The sequence below is a fragment of the Oreochromis aureus genome, linkage group 7 (genome assembly GCF_013358895.1).
Source record: "Oreochromis aureus strain Israel breed Guangdong linkage group 7, ZZ_aureus, whole genome shotgun sequence".
Classification (NCBI taxonomy): Eukaryota; Metazoa; Chordata; class Actinopteri; order Cichliformes; family Cichlidae; genus Oreochromis; species Oreochromis aureus.
In genome coordinates this window covers 10,795,815-10,811,171 of record NC_052948.1, presented here as the reverse complement: position 1 = coordinate 10,811,171, position 15,357 = coordinate 10,795,815, and the positions used below count along the sequence as shown (strand labels likewise).

Below are 15,357 nucleotides of genomic sequence, written 5' to 3'. Positions count from 1 at the left end.
TCTGACAAAATAACCCCCAAAATGTCATCATGTTCATACGAGTTTGTGCACTGACGCTATAAATTTGTAAGCCTATATTTCTAACTGGAAGTACAACGTTTGAATGATCAGGATATAAGAAAAGGGGTGCCTTATTATCACCATAAAGTCAGTTATATCTTTTCCTAACCAAATAAACGTAAATGATGACTGATGATGACAGAGAAATGACATGAACTCACTCAAGGACATCTCTGTTGAACTGCAGTTTGCTGTTCCCCAGAAACTCCCCAATCATCTGCCGGCTTAGGCCCTTCCTCTGCAGCAGAAAGTGAGCCACTCCGATGGCCGTGTCTGGGACGAAACCACGCGTAATCAGGAAGTGGATGCCTCTCTCTGGATTCCTGTCCGCACATAACAAATAGAGAAAAGCACATAGTGTTAGAGGGAATGGTGCGTGTAAGAAGTTTTGTGCATTCAAGCAGAGAGGTGTGTTGGGCTGAGCGCGAAACAAAATCTCTTACACTATATTTAAGAGAAAGGGTGCCTAATATGTTTGTGTGTGTGTGTGTGTGTGTGTCAGAGGAGGCACTAGGAAAAAGAGGGAAAAGAGAGGCGCATCCATGCGCAAAAGCTGTTAGCTCTGGACTTTAGAAAGAGACCAAGTGTTACTGATGCATATGGGTTAATTTACATTAATTTGTATTAGCTAATAATAAGTGCAGGCCAACCGTGGACACTATTTATAGGAACTCTGTGGCTCTCGCATTGTTCATGACCTCCTTGACTGCCTCTAATGTTCCACTGCATTTATTCTCTTTGCATCTGTCTCTCTCTCATTCCCATCCCTGCCTTCCTCTTGATGTCTTTTTTTGCCATGGACATCAGATCATCTGAAGATAACACTGAACAGGCAGCTCCTCCCAACAATCACAAACGCTAATGAGCAGCTGCCTAAAGCGGTTTTGCATGGCTGTTGGAGATGCGTTCGACACAAACAGCAGTAAGAGTACTTTGAACCCTGAGCCAGAGGGTGCAGAAATATTTATTATATATTTTCTGAGAGAGTGCTTGGTGTGTGTGTGTGTGTGGTTGGTCTACTCACACATTGAAGAGGTTGAGTCCTATACGGTAGAGGCGTTTGCGGTGTGTGTCAGTAGACAGGGTAGGTGAGCGGCAAGAGGCTGGATCCTGGCAGCGGTCCCTCGGCAGAGAGACGACCAGAGCCTGCAGGGCCTCGGGGCTCGGTCCCCCGGAGATCTGCTGGGGATGAGTGTAGTGGTACTGCTGGTACTGGGTATAAATCTGGGCAGGCTGTTGGTTAGTCTGGGCTGAGGTGGAGATGGAAGTGGAAGTAGAGGTAGAAGTGGAGGAGGACCCCAGTCTGTCTGTGCTGTTCTCCCCTTCCATTCCTCCTCCCCCTGCAGTTGGCACTGCTGAACCCCTCCTGGATCCTAGATCAACCATTTCCAGCTCTTCACTAGGCGGAGGTGCAGGAAACTCTGGCTCCTCCACTGACTGGTTGTCTCCTCCCCCAGCCATTCCACTCACAGAAGTCTTCCTGCTACCTGGTTGTCCCCCACCTGCATTGCCCAAAGAGGTGGTGGTGGTTGTGGTGGTGGCAGAGGAGATGGTATAGGAGCTATTGCTGTCAATATGAACTGTAACATCCCTGAACGCCATGAGCAGCGAGCTGGCACTACGTGGCAGACAAGCACTCTCAGCAGCTGCACGAAGCGCCCCGGGGTCCATCAGCAGTCCCTTCCCCTCTCCACCCTCAGACAAGCTCCAGCCACGAAGGGCCTCGTCAATTGACTGCGCCAAGGAGTGCAGCTGCAAATATGATCACAAAAAAATAAAAATTCACATCACAGCTCAGGATTTAATCAGGTCAAGGGCCATGACTCATGTATGTAAAAGCTTATGATAGTCACAGGGTTGCTAATTAGTGGCTTCAAGTAAGACTAGTGGAACTAAATTAACAATGACAGCAGCTGGACTACTGAGTGGGCCACTGGCATTCAGATGAAACTCATTTCTATCAAGTCACTAGAGCCAGTCACTGTAGTTTAGCTAAATAAGATAAAGTGTAGATGTAAGGCCACTGAGGGTCAGCTCTGTTCTTGGTTAAGTAGTGCAAGATTCAAAGACAATTTAAAGATAAGTTCAGTCAGGATTAGAGAATATTGTCACGGAGATCAGTAGATTTATGATGGCACAGACTGATACTGACAGCGTGCCTCACGAATATGGTAAAATCTTATTTAACATGACTACACGCTCGTGGGGCTCCTTGGCTTTAATGAAGTCATAATGCCATGCAGACATTTGCTGATTTGCATTAAAACACAAAGTAAGTCAGAGAATAATAAGAATGTCATTAGTTTTGCAGATGTTTCATCATAAACCTCAGTATCAGACACATTCACATCTTGACCTGAGGACATCAAAGAATGATCAAAGTTATAAAAGATCCTGAGGAGATTATGAATGTCTACACTGAATTTTCTGCCAATACATTTACTAGACAATGACACAAAAGTCAAGAAGTTGTTAAAAAATGTATCTTCTGAATGATGAAGACATGGTGTATCTATCGAATTTAATAGTAATACGCTCTGTACTTGTCAAAATATTTGACTAGAGGGTTAAAGAAGTCACTGGGATTCATCGCCATGGAAAGGTCAATGTCTAAAATGTACCAAAAGTTGTGATAATTCATTCAGTGGTTTTCCAGATATTTCTATCTGAAACCCAAGTTAATAAAAAGTTTAAAAAACATTAATAAAACCATGCAGTTTTGCATTCCTATAACACAAGATTAAAACAAAAACCAAAAACCTCACTTGTTCAGAGAAGCAGTCTTCCAGCTGTGTGAGTGAGGGTCCTGGGGTTTGAGGTGTGGGTGGTGCTGGGCCTGGTCCAGGTCCTGGGCCTGAGCCCGGGGCAGGAGTCGGGGGAGGTGCCGGGGCTGACGCAGGAGAGGATGGGGGCAGAGATGTGGAGCGGCAAGGGGGTGGAGGGGGAGTTTTAGAGCGTAAAGGTATCTGTCCTCCTCCAGGATGCAGAGTGTAGCTGTGTCTCTGAGCTGCATTCCGGTTTCTGCCCGAAGGGCTGGGATGCCGTAGAGAGATCCGACGAGGAAGCTTACTTTCTGACAATGAGTTGCGGATCTTCTGGAAGTTTTTGCTGAGCTGGTACTGACGGAAGGCTGTCTGGATACGACGGGCTGCCCGCCTTGCTATGAGATGCCCTCCATACTTCTGCTCCAACTCTTCTATCTGGGAAAAGGGAGAGAGCAAGTATATTAAATTTGTTTAAAGGACTCTAAGACTTTGAGACATTTCAAGAATAATACTGCGAAGCACACAAAATCTAATGAAAGATACTTATTCATCCATCAGTAAGCAAACATGTTACCATTTTGCGCCAATGCCTGCAAAAGATCAAAAGAGCTGAGTTGAATCATGAAATTCCCACTCACACCCTTCTTAAGCCTTGATTATACTTTCCGCTAGTCCATGAGTCTGCTAGCGCCCGCTTGGGTTTTACTTATCAGTCCACTCTTTTTAAAACTGGTGGGTGTTTGTGTTATTAGAACCAAAGTAAACATCATCTATCATCATTCAGCTGCTAATACTGGCTGAAGGGGCATGAAAAAGAGGATGGATGGGCTGTGACAAAGGTGCTGTTGAGAAAATGAATAGAAAAGTAAACACCCGCACAAGCTTATTTCTGTTCCATTTGTTGGCAGAGCAGCTCAGCTTAAAATCTCACTGTCCTCCACAATTTTTTGCCCTCTTACATTTTCAGTGAGAGGGAATCGAAGGAGGAGAAGTGGGAGGCAGGGGGAGAAGAGACAAAAAGCGAGGAAAAAAGGAGGACAGCCACTCATTTGTGTGTGTTTCTGTGTGTGCGTGGATTTGATCATACCAAAAGTACACACAGACACGCTCGTATAAGTACATCCATGCAACAGCGCTAGCAGTAACAGCGGACCCTTCAGCAGTTTCCTATGAGGAATAAAGACATCTCCAGCCGCCAGAAGCAGTTATTAGCTGTTACCATGACAACCTAGCATCTTTCATGCTCCTGTCTCTGTGGCAGTGGTATCCTGGGTGCTCTTTTTTCATGTGAACATAGCCAGAAATAGATCTGAATGGGAATCTGCTTTTTTTTTTTTGTCACCCAACTCTCAGTGTCAAATGAGCAACCTTCACATGCACACCTTCTCGTGCAAAGACAGGTAGAGCAACCAGCTCTGTCTCAGCACCCAAAATATGCTCATGAGCCCACATACGCCTGCCAAAAGACATACCTGTTTGTTTTTATTCTCCAGGGTGCTCTCGTACTCACTGGGTCCCTCCCTTTTGGTACCCTCTGTTTCCTGTCTGTCTCCAGAGGACGTGCCATCCTCCAGGCTCAGCATCTGTCCACTGACACAGAAATACGAGCGGAAAGATATCAGTCCTCTTGACGGAGTAAAACTCTGATGTCAGTGGCTGGTCATCAAGTACGTGAAGTGTGAAGAGACTCATAAGGAGAGCAGCATGCAGACGTGTAGCGGATGTGTAGCTGTGGCAGCCCAGGGTGAGGTTGGCTGGCTTTATGTGCCCAGTCCTATTTGGTCAGATTTGTGGCTCGAGTGCAAGTTTCAAGTGTGCAACTCTGAATATGTAACAGTGTAAAACTGTTTAAAAATTATATTCTCCACCTCTTATTTCAATCATAAAACTCAGCTTTTTCTTATTGTGTTCTGCAGTAAAGCAACAGCACATCAGCCGTTTGTCAATGTGATGAAAAAAATTTTTTTTTTTAAATCATAATTTCTTGGACCCCAAAATGACTCATTAAATGAACAATCCACAAGCCATATTCATTTCTATCACAATAATACGACATAGAGAAAATGCACAAATCCTCACACTATAACAAACAGTGAATGCTTAGCATTTTATTTTTCCATTAATAGCCAAAATAACTTAAATTACTATTCAATTGATATTGATTAATTTCCTTCTAGTCTGCTGATCCAGTTGTTCCAAACCCTTTTTGCTTGTGAGTCAGTAATGTGAATCAATATCTTCTTGTGATCCATCATCGCAGGATGCATGTCTATAAACTGTGAGCAGTCAAAGACTGATTCTTTATTCTCTGACTCTCTCTTAAGGAGGTAAGAATCAGCTGTAATAGAAGTGAATGTTTTCCTATATTCCTCAGTGGTGATTAGCTCATAAACACTTGACCAGTAACTGGTTTATCAATGGATTGTTCCTCCTATTCAATCAGTAAATTAAGATGTTATATATAAAGCATAAATGATGACCTCTTTGCGGTTAGCTGGCACTGTAGTGTTATATAAATGGAAGATTGTTTAGTTTAGTTTAGACATGCAGCCACTCTCATATTTGCCCTCCTTATAAGTCTTCTTGATGACCATCTGACAAAATATTTAGCAATTCTCCACTCATGCATATTTACCAAACATCTGTCCATCTCTCCACGCCTCCTTCTATTACTGTGTGAGAAGTTTGAATGTTTCCTTTTATTTGTTGATGTTCATTACATGTTGTGTACTGAGATCTGAGGGACATATTATGTCAAGTTTGCTCAGATTTGTTCCAGAGTATTGCATGAACAGACTGACACCACCACTTCACTTCCCTTTTCCCTTCAGATCTGTCTTAATTATTTGTGGCATAGCTTCAAAAAGGTGCTGGAAACATTCCTCTGAGATTTTGGTCCATATTGACATGACAGCACCACACGGCCATTTCAGATTTGTTGGCTGCACATCCTCTATCAGATTGAGATCCGTGGACTGTGGAGACCATTGTCATGTTGAGTTTTGTGACATGGTACATTATCCTGCTGGAAGATGGGTATGCTCTGGTCATAAAGGGATGGACATGGACAGCAACAATACTCAGGTAGTCTGTGACATTTAAACAATGCTCAAGTGGCACTAAGGGGATCAGTGTACCAAGAAATCCCCCACATGATTATACCAACAACAACAACCTGAATTGTTGATAAAAGGCAGGGTGGATCCATGCTTTCCTGTTTTTTATGCCAAATTTAGACCCTACAGCCAAATATTGCAGCAGAAAATGAAACTCATCAGACCAAACAAATTTCTTTTTGTGTGCCGGTGTGAACAATTGTCTCCATTTTCTATTCCAACCTCCAGGAGAGGAGTCTGGTGTGGTCTTCTGCTGTAAGCTGTAAGCCCGTCTATGTTGTGTCCAGAGATGCTCTTCTGCATTCTCTGAGTTACTGATGCCTCTTGCAATTATCGTCTGACCTCTGATTACAACAAGGCATTTTTGTCATGGAAAGTTTTCTCTTTTTCAGATTGTTTTCTGTTTTCTGACATAATCAGGCCAGTCTGGTACAAACAACCACGATGCTCAGGTTAAACTTCAGCAGGTTCTCTTGACCATCTTTACATGCATTAAGTTGCTGCATTGTAATTGACTATTTAGATATTTACTAAAAAAAAAATAAAGTAGCAGTTGAGTATGTGTACAGTACAGATTATGAAGAGAAACTACAGGTAAAGGCACATTTTGGGTTTTTTTTTTTTCATACAGAGGTCAATTTTGAAATTTTGGGTTATTTTATTTCCATAAGATGTCTTCTTCCAACCCAGTCACCAGAAAATGTCCAAAATACACAAATAGGCATTTTAAGACACTTTGTCTACATATTCATGGAAAATACTGTTTGGAATTTAGCAGCACCATTTCTTTATAATAATTTTTTTCTCATTGTCAAAACCAGAAACCTCCTTGAATGTGTGCGCATGATGTTGTGTGCTTGTTCACTCTTTCTTCCTCCCAGATAAGGCTTACTCTAATAATTTTTACACAAAGAGGACCAGTGCTAAACGGGACCAGGGAGAACAAAAAGGCCGCTCATGGTTAAATAATGACTGCATCACTAAATTCCCTCTTTGTTTTCTTTGATTGCTGTGAAAGCAACTATTCTGAGTCCCGAGCTAAAAGTCATAGATAGGGCCAGAGACGCTCGCTCTTATCATTAAATGAGATAAAGTTAGCGAAAATAGATGGAAAAAGAGAGAGTGGGACCAGAGGAAAGAGTGCGATAGGAAAATGGAGAGGAAACAGGAAGGTTGAGACTGTGTGTTGGGGTGTGCATGCTGGAGGCTGTCTATATCAAAAACTCTATTAAAACACTGCCATGCCCCAGTGCTGCATCAGAATACATTAGAGTACATTAGAATACATTAGAGGATTTAAAAGCAAGAGTCAGCTATTAATGTATCTGGACAGCAAAAGCCTCTGTAATGATATGGGCACTATACACCCTCTCTTCCTCTGATGCTCTCTCGTACACGCTCACAAACATAGACTCCTGCCTTTGCTTTTGTGTGACAAGGTGGCAAGATTTGAACGTCTGTCAAAACGCATTGCTCACAGTCCCACGGAGACCTAAAGTACTGTACAGCCAGGGGAGAACTCGCTCACACGCGAAAAGGCTGAGTAAAGGAGAAAAGGCACGACAGTTTAAGCTAGAGGCAGATCTCGTGGCATCTCTTGGGAGGTTTGTGTGTTCTGATGGATTCAGCGAACATCAGCGCGTAGACGTGGGTGCAGGTTTGCAGCCACCGAGAGCACAAAACTTTGTGTAACGATGATAATAATGAGCTACGGTGTTACACATCTCCGCTACGTCTCATCATCATCTCAGCTGGCTGTCCACTGCCGCTGTGCCATTAGCCCATCCAATCAGGGATATGTGGGTGTAGGAGTAAAGTCATCAGATCAGAGAGAAGAGAGGGATTCCAGACAGACAGATGGTGATATTAATAAAACCAGAATAAGTGAGAGACTTGATAAGGAGGGATGAGATAGAAATAATTGCAGTGAGCTGATTAGAAGAGTCTTCCAACAGACAGATAAATAATGAGAAGAAATAAACAACACAGGGAGGAAAACTACGCCATAGCAGATGAAGAGACTGGAGGAAAAGAAATAGACCGGGAACGACTGGATTTAGAAACAGAGCACAGAGGATTAGAAGATGGGAGACATTCGGGAGGAGGGTGGAAAAACAGTAATCATTGAGAAACATGACAAAATCAGCTTTTAACAGTTTTAACAGCTCATTCAAAAATCCAAGTGAAATGTCATACATTCCCACACGTCCCCATACACAATACTTTCTACATACTCACAAACAACTCACACCACAAACAGACAGCACTGCCCATGCACAGTCACACGGTAAAAGTCACTACAGTAGATTCTCCAGTTACTATGGTAGTGGCGAGGGTTGCGTCAGAGTTGCCATAGGCGCTTTCATAGTGGGAATATCAATTCGGTTACCCACACTTCCCATTTATATGCCTATGAATATGTGAGTTACCCTTGAGGCTGTCAGAGGTGTAATTTAGTCACAGAACATTTAACTATCTTTATGAAATCCATGCACAATGGGTCTATAAATGCACCAATTCACACTCACATGTGGTTCAATAAAAAGCAATCAGGCTATCGGCACGCTTAAAGGCCTGGGGGTTGAAATGGCTCAGTTGGCACTAATGCACAGAGTGTATGTATGCAGACTGGATGTTTTACATTGTTGCAAGAGCACACTGTGAGAGAAAAAAAAAAGTCTATTAAAGTATCTTTGTCTTACCTGGATGAGCCAGTGGTCTCAGTCTCTGGATGCTCAGGGGCGGGGCAGCAAAACTGATGCAGCACAGTCTCGCTCCTGCAGCAGAAGAGACAGGTGAGGAAAGGGGGTGAGGAAAGCAGTGGGGTGGACAGACTTGGAGGGAGAGCGTGTCTTTCAGGTTGTTATTGGTTGTTGTTGGATTGCCTTGTGCTAATACGTTTCTCTGTGCCCATTCCCGACATCACAAAAGATCCCGAAGAAGTGCTTCTTAGATACTGGATTATTGTAACATTGCATTACACAACTTGCCACTGATCCCGGGGTAAATACCCTATGTAGGTCAATTCAAGGCTGAGAAAGCTTAGATAGAGTGGGAGCACTTATGTGTTTGTGTATCCGGATGTGTTCGTCCTCTCCCCTCCTCTCCAATTCAGCAGATCAGTGGTGATTTAGCAGAATTCCCCAAACCCAATCTGGACAGATGGTTATTCTGGCTCTGCTTCCTGTGTTTTTCTTAAGTTCTCATTTTCATTTCTCTCTCATACATTTTGCATTTACATTCATATTTTAAGCACTTTGCTAGTCCTTTTATCTGGGGCAGATTACAACCGAGGAGAACAACGGACAAAAAAATCCCATGCATCACGTGGAAGCTGTTGCCGTTCGACCTTTTCACCTTCCGAATGCTGGACACCTTCCATTACCAGAGGCTTGAAAATTAGCATGATCATCACTGTCCATCCAGCTAAGTTTTTGTGAGGTCTTGGTGTAGTATTGGTCTTTTCATGCTGAGCTGAAAGGATTCGGCTGACAGTGAATTTCTTGGCTACGCTACAGCAAGTCTTCTGACCTGGGCGCAGCATATTGCTCATGACACAGACCCACAGTGACAGGCAGTCAGAGTCAGTGCAAGACTAGGAATGACAGTCTGAGCTATAAAAAGCTATCATTTCACAGCAACTTCCACTGACTTAAAGGGACACTGTGGGTTTTTTGTCTTCATTTTTTTAAAAGATGCATGGCAAAAATTATTCATATTTATTTGGTATGAATAATACTGCTTCATCTGTTGTAACACATAAGCCCCCCAATGACACCTTTGACATAAAGAACTGCTTTGTGTGGAATTTATAGACTAGTTATTATACCTGGATTCATCTTTTTTGGGTTTTGTTTTGCAGGTTTTGCAGTAATTTTCACACTCTTCTGTTAACAGCTTGATCCCAGGAGGTTCCAAAAATTTCCAAAACAATCATGTTAGATCTGAATATTAATTTTTCCATTGTAGTTGTTGTCTTTGTTGTGCCGTTGATCCGCTTTAAACATCAGGTAATGCGGGGCAAAAAAAGGAATATATCAAGCTTAGAGGACTTTCTGAAATCACTGGAGCTAAAAACATAAACTGCTTTGTCATACATCTAAAACAAGTAATTTTCAAACATGCTTGTCAAAGAATATTCCCTTTTTTTTTAGTACACAGATAGATGTTTAATAAACAGTAACACGGTCCCCCTCTAGGTTTCCTGCAGGTTAAAACGAGTCTACACACTTGAATAAATCTTACTTTTTAACACCTGATCTACTCTATATAGCCACAAACCTTTTTGTAGTGTGAGACGTTTCCATATTTTTAAAGTAATTTGATCTGCTTTTTATTAATTTTACACTTGATGAGGTTTTGATGCTGCAAACTGTCATTTAAAAAGCCCATTTCTTAGTATTTCTTAATCTTAGTAAGCACTCAAAATGCTTTGCATTAAAAATCAGATTCAAATCTGTTTATACTGTAGAGTGTATCATTCTGCGGGTATGATGCTTTATCAGTTATGGATGTATACAGGTCATATGTGGGATTTAGTGTCTTGCTCAAAGGCTCTTCAGTGCGTGAACTGGAGGAGCCAGGAATCAGTCGCTGACCCAACAACTGCAGGAGTTTAAACATCCCCGTGAGCCTGTAAACTACATTCACTGTGCTATTCACCTAATCTATTTTGGTTTTGGATGAGATGATGCCAAAATACATTTTGTCTAATGCACATCTGACTGACAGGTGAGCAGAAAAATGAAACTGTGTGAAAGCTCAGAGTTTATGGAAGACACAGCTCAGTCATGGATCTTTGTCATCAAATATAAAAGAGTGTCTTTACACTAAATTGTAGGGTGAAACTATATCTGAGGCCACAACCTCGATAAAATGGAAAGCCATATGACCGATACTGTTACAACATCAGCAAATGAAAGAAAATGTGGAACACTTTTTACATTTTGGAAAGTAAATTAATTCGCTTTCATCAAGTTTCAAAGAGAAGACGCACAGCACGAAGCCACATCTCGAGAAGAGTTTAAATTTACGACTGGATTGCAGAGGGGTTGCTTACCATAGCATTTTTTGTCCCAGACTACTTGCTTTGAGTCCGGTGAATTAATGAATCTGGCCGAGAAATACTACAGTGTAAAACTACAAATTTTCTTGTTTGCACTTTGGGGTTTGTACAGATTAAATAAAGCAATATGACATTTTAATTTGGGAGCTTTAAAATGTGCAGGGGGGTTGCTTTTTCACTTTTATTTTTCATCTACTCCTGCTAGGCTATAGCTTCATGTTTAACGTACCGAAATGATAAGATAAAGATCATTCATCATCTAACTCTCTAAAGGAAAGCAAATACAATATAGCCTATTTTTAACTATACTGGTTTAAATAGGAGCTGACTGTTCAGGCAGTTGTTGTAAGACCTCAACTCCCAAAGTCAACTCCAGTTTGTCCATCATGATGAGACTTGGACGTTTTTGTCAGGCTAATACAAAACAGTTCAGCTCTGCTCAGTTTTGTTTGGTCATTCAGGGAAGAAGAGGCCAGCCTGTGCAGACACACATACTCATATACACACTCGCACACAAACACTCAGCGGGTCCATCTGTCTGTACAAGGCACACACGTAACGGCCATTCGTCTGCAACAACACTTACAAAGAGAACAGGTGAATATTTTAACAGGACATGCCTCCTGCTGTTGGCCTATGTTCTCTCTGGCTCTCTCTCTTTCTCTCTGTGAGCTCCGTCCTCTCTCCCGCACCTCCCCTCTCCTCTTTCCTGTTTTGTAAGAGCACTTAAAACGCAATGCCTTTCATCAGCCAGTACCCAGTACAAAGTGTAAGGCGAGAGGAGCGATGGAGGAGGGTTGGCATGCAACAAGATCAGCTCCATTTGGACTCAAAAACATTACCAGTTCTTTGTATGCACATTCCATGCCGCCACAGGATACCAAAGTGTTGTCCAGCCTTTGCATTTGTTTGCCAGACGGATAGATCGAGGAGACAGCTACCCCAAATACACTCTTTTTTTCTGTGTGTGTTTTACTCTCTTGTTGTACCTGTCTCAATTTCTCTACAATGAATGCCCTTCTCTTTGCCTCCTCTTCATCTTTTAACCCCCCTCCCATCTCTCTCAACTCCCCTCTCTTTCAGCGGTCCACTCACAGTGTCAGCCTCAAGCTCCTTCCTCTAGACACCTCCAAGGGCTCCATCAAAGACAACAACTGAGCATGCATGTCTCTCTTTCTCTTTATATCTTTCTGCCTTTCTCTCTCCTGAGAATGGTTGATTACTGTTCGCTCCACGGGCTAAGTGGGGCAGATAGAAGGCTCAGCTGGAAAGAAAGACTGAGAATGAGTGGAGGAGAGGATCCTGCCTCTCCCCCATAGGCATATCCATGGGTTTCTGCAACAATGACAATGCAAACATAAATACACTCACAGCCAACCCAACATAGAACTCTAGTCCACGTCTCTGTTTGTCACAAAAGTCGATAGTGAGCTAAAATAAATCTTCAAATTAACTGATAGAGTGGGATGTGTGAACGAAGGCATGCCAGCACATATGCATATCCACAATCACACGACTTATACAGGTTAATTAGCTGGCAACAGGACTAATGGAGCAGAGATCTGATTTCCAGTCAGCTGCAGACAGGATGGAACAGGGAGGTGAAAAGCTTTTCTCCCCCTCTCCTGCTTGGCTTGCCAGAAGCAAAAGTAGACATTAGGTGTTAGGCTACTGGTCTAATCCAAAAGACTTAAAATCACTGAGGGAGCAGAGGCGTAAGGTTGCATTCAAGGACATACATCAGTACCCACAGGAGCAAGAGGGCTATTTAGCCAACTGCTCTGCAGCAGCCAGCTCATCTGGGGGATGTTCTGCTCCAAGCTCTGAGCTCTTTTAATAACATTAAATTATTGTTATTGTAATTTCTTCCCCTCTTCTTAATTATAATTAAGAATCTGTGTAACACTGTTTCTTGAGCAATAAATAGTTGTTGCAGAGTAAGACGCTCAGCAACAACTTAGGGTCAACGCAGTGCAACAGGGTCCAGAGGAGCAACAGGGACTCTGCACATACACACTCATGCACATGGAGCTGCGACTGTAAGACGCATGATCATGTGCACTTTTGGATTAATATCACTAATGTTAATATGTGCTCCCCTGCACCTCTCATCACAACTTCATTCTGTGTTGCTCCCCTCAGTGGGGGTGGAGTCCCAGAGAGACCAATAAGGGCTCCTGCTGATAGAAAACTTATGAACAGAAAGAACACCACACACACTCCGGCAAAGAGAGAAACATGGGTCTTCCCTCATTAGGTGATATTTTGATATTCTGTGAAGCTCTGGTGACAAGCAGGAGGCGGTACTGTGTGTGTGTGTGTGTGTGTGTGTGTGTGTGTGTGTGTGTGTGTGTGTGTGTGTGTGTGTGTGTGTGTGTGTGTGTGTGTGTGTGTGTGTGTGTGTGTGTGTGTGTGTAGCTGTGTGTCTCATCTACCAGGGGAACATCAGAGGCCTTGAGATCCCGTGGGAGCTTGTAGATCCCTGGTGGTAATTAACACAGAAAGCCAGCAAACCCCGGACAGCGGCTCGAGGTGTGTCATCGTCACACGTGAAGCTGCTTCTGTATCCCACTGACTCTGACCGCTGCGCTGAGTATGGTTCTCGCTCACACACGCACACACGTATAGGCCTCCAGCTGTTTGTTATGCAATGATCCAGTGATCGTGATCCAGTTTCTCATTTAAATAATCCACCTCTTCCTCTCCTGGCACGGTCCTTGGCCGGCACACACATACACAGAGCTGAAAATTGGAAATTTGCAAGCGCCCTCTTCATTAATTAAACGCCTCTCAATCTGCAGAGCACGAGCACGCACACGTGGATGCGCCTAATTACACAGTTTAAAACAAAATCTAAGAATTCGACAACAGGCTAGCCCATAATATGGAAGATATGAAATTTGTTTTGGCTTTAAGTTGATACAGCCGAATAAGTCAGGTTAACGCGAGAGGTTTGAAATTATGGGCTATAGAGCTACTTTTTGAAAAGCCACTATGTATACAGGCAGCTGGAGCGTTTCGGCGCACACGCATACATGCAAACAATCAAAGGCTCTAATATTTTCTACTCACTCGGATTTCCTGGCCAGGGCCAGAGACCGACAAAGGGTTGTCGGGGTCATCGGAACCAAAGAGCGGCAGCTGGGGCAACTTCCACCGTTTTCGGACTCACTTTCAACCGGTGAAATTGTGGATGGCTCGGCTGGGACCAGCTGCATGTCTCCGGGGTCCATAGGTTGGGTGGGCGAGGACTGGACAACCGGAGCCGCCTCGACTTGTGCTGGTGAAGCCGCATCTGGCAAAGACCCCGGACTAGTCTTGAGCGGGGGGTCCTGGGGATGGTGGTGGTGATGATGAAGGCAGCTGGGGTCGGGGTGGTGATGATGGTGATGGTGGTGGTGATAAGGATGTTGTTGTTGTATCCTGACGTCCCGCAGGTGTCTGTTCTCGCCGATCAGCTCATCTACCCTCCGGTCCAGCTCTTCTATTCTTGCACGCTGGGTCTGGATGAGACTCTGCTGATTCTGGACGATGGTGGTAAGCTCCCGCAGGTACAGAATCGCCTGCACTGGGTTTTCTAGCAGGCTGGAGCTCATCATAGGCTACCCAAAGCAAGAGGAAGGAAGCGAAAGAGAGAGGGGGGAGGGAAGAACCTGGACGCGCGGATGGAGGACAGAGGAGATGCAAAACAGCCTATTTGTGAGTGCGGATGAGAAGGTGGCGTGGGATGTCCTTCCGCTCTCCTCTCCTTGATTCTGCTCGGCTGTGGATGAGGCTACGCCGACCAAGCCAGTCTCCACTTCTCCAGTCGTTTCCTCCCTCCCTCACTCTCTCTCACTCGCTCTCGCTCTCGCTCAAACACACACATACACTGCGCTGAGTGGTGCTGATGAGAGCAGCCAGCTCCAGATGTGACAGCAGGGAGGAGGGGAGGTGCTCGAGGATGGATGCGTCACTACACGCACAGACACGAGCACGGTCCTAGCACGCGCCCTATAGGTAGCTATAAGGAGTTCTACGGAGCGTCTTTAGTTTGTGGGCCAGTATATGAAATTGATTTATTGCACACAAAATCCCTTTTTCTTTTTAAATCTAAGAATGGGTTTTTGGTTAAACAATCGTAAGTATTTGTGTAGCATGTGCATCTTGCAATGCATCTTGTTTCTGAGCTTTTTATGTATTTTAAAGACCCATGAAAACTAAGTTAAAACTATAAATGCTCCAGAATGTGAAATTAGTTCGTACGAAATTGTCTATATAGAAATAAACAACACGGAACAAAAGGGGGGGGGGGGGAATGTATTACATGCAAGGACAATTGAACGTCTCATGGTGCCTTGACCTAAACACG

General features: G+C 43.6%; 1 protein-coding gene across 2 annotated transcripts in view; it reads right to left on the bottom strand.

Annotated features, from left to right (window-relative positions):
* iqsec3b (IQ motif and Sec7 domain ArfGEF 3b) overlaps window positions 1-15,168 on the bottom strand; it is a 35,566-nt gene extending 20,398 nt beyond the window's left edge. For both annotated transcript variants that reach the window (XM_039614179.1, XM_039614180.1), the window contains exons 1-6: window positions 14,079-15,168; window positions 8,644-8,718; window positions 4,298-4,415; window positions 2,826-3,260; window positions 1,085-1,812; window positions 222-383 (exon numbers count right to left, since the gene is read on the bottom strand). In XM_039614179.1, the coding sequence (XP_039470113.1) occupies window positions 222-383; window positions 1,085-1,812; window positions 2,826-3,260; window positions 4,298-4,415; window positions 8,644-8,718; window positions 14,079-14,605 (2,045 nt within the window). In that variant the 5' untranslated portion in view covers window positions 14,606-15,168. The remainder of the gene's footprint in view (window positions 1-221; window positions 384-1,084; window positions 1,813-2,825; window positions 3,261-4,297; window positions 4,416-8,643; window positions 8,719-14,078) is intronic.
* Window positions 15,169-15,357: the final 189 nt, after the last annotated feature.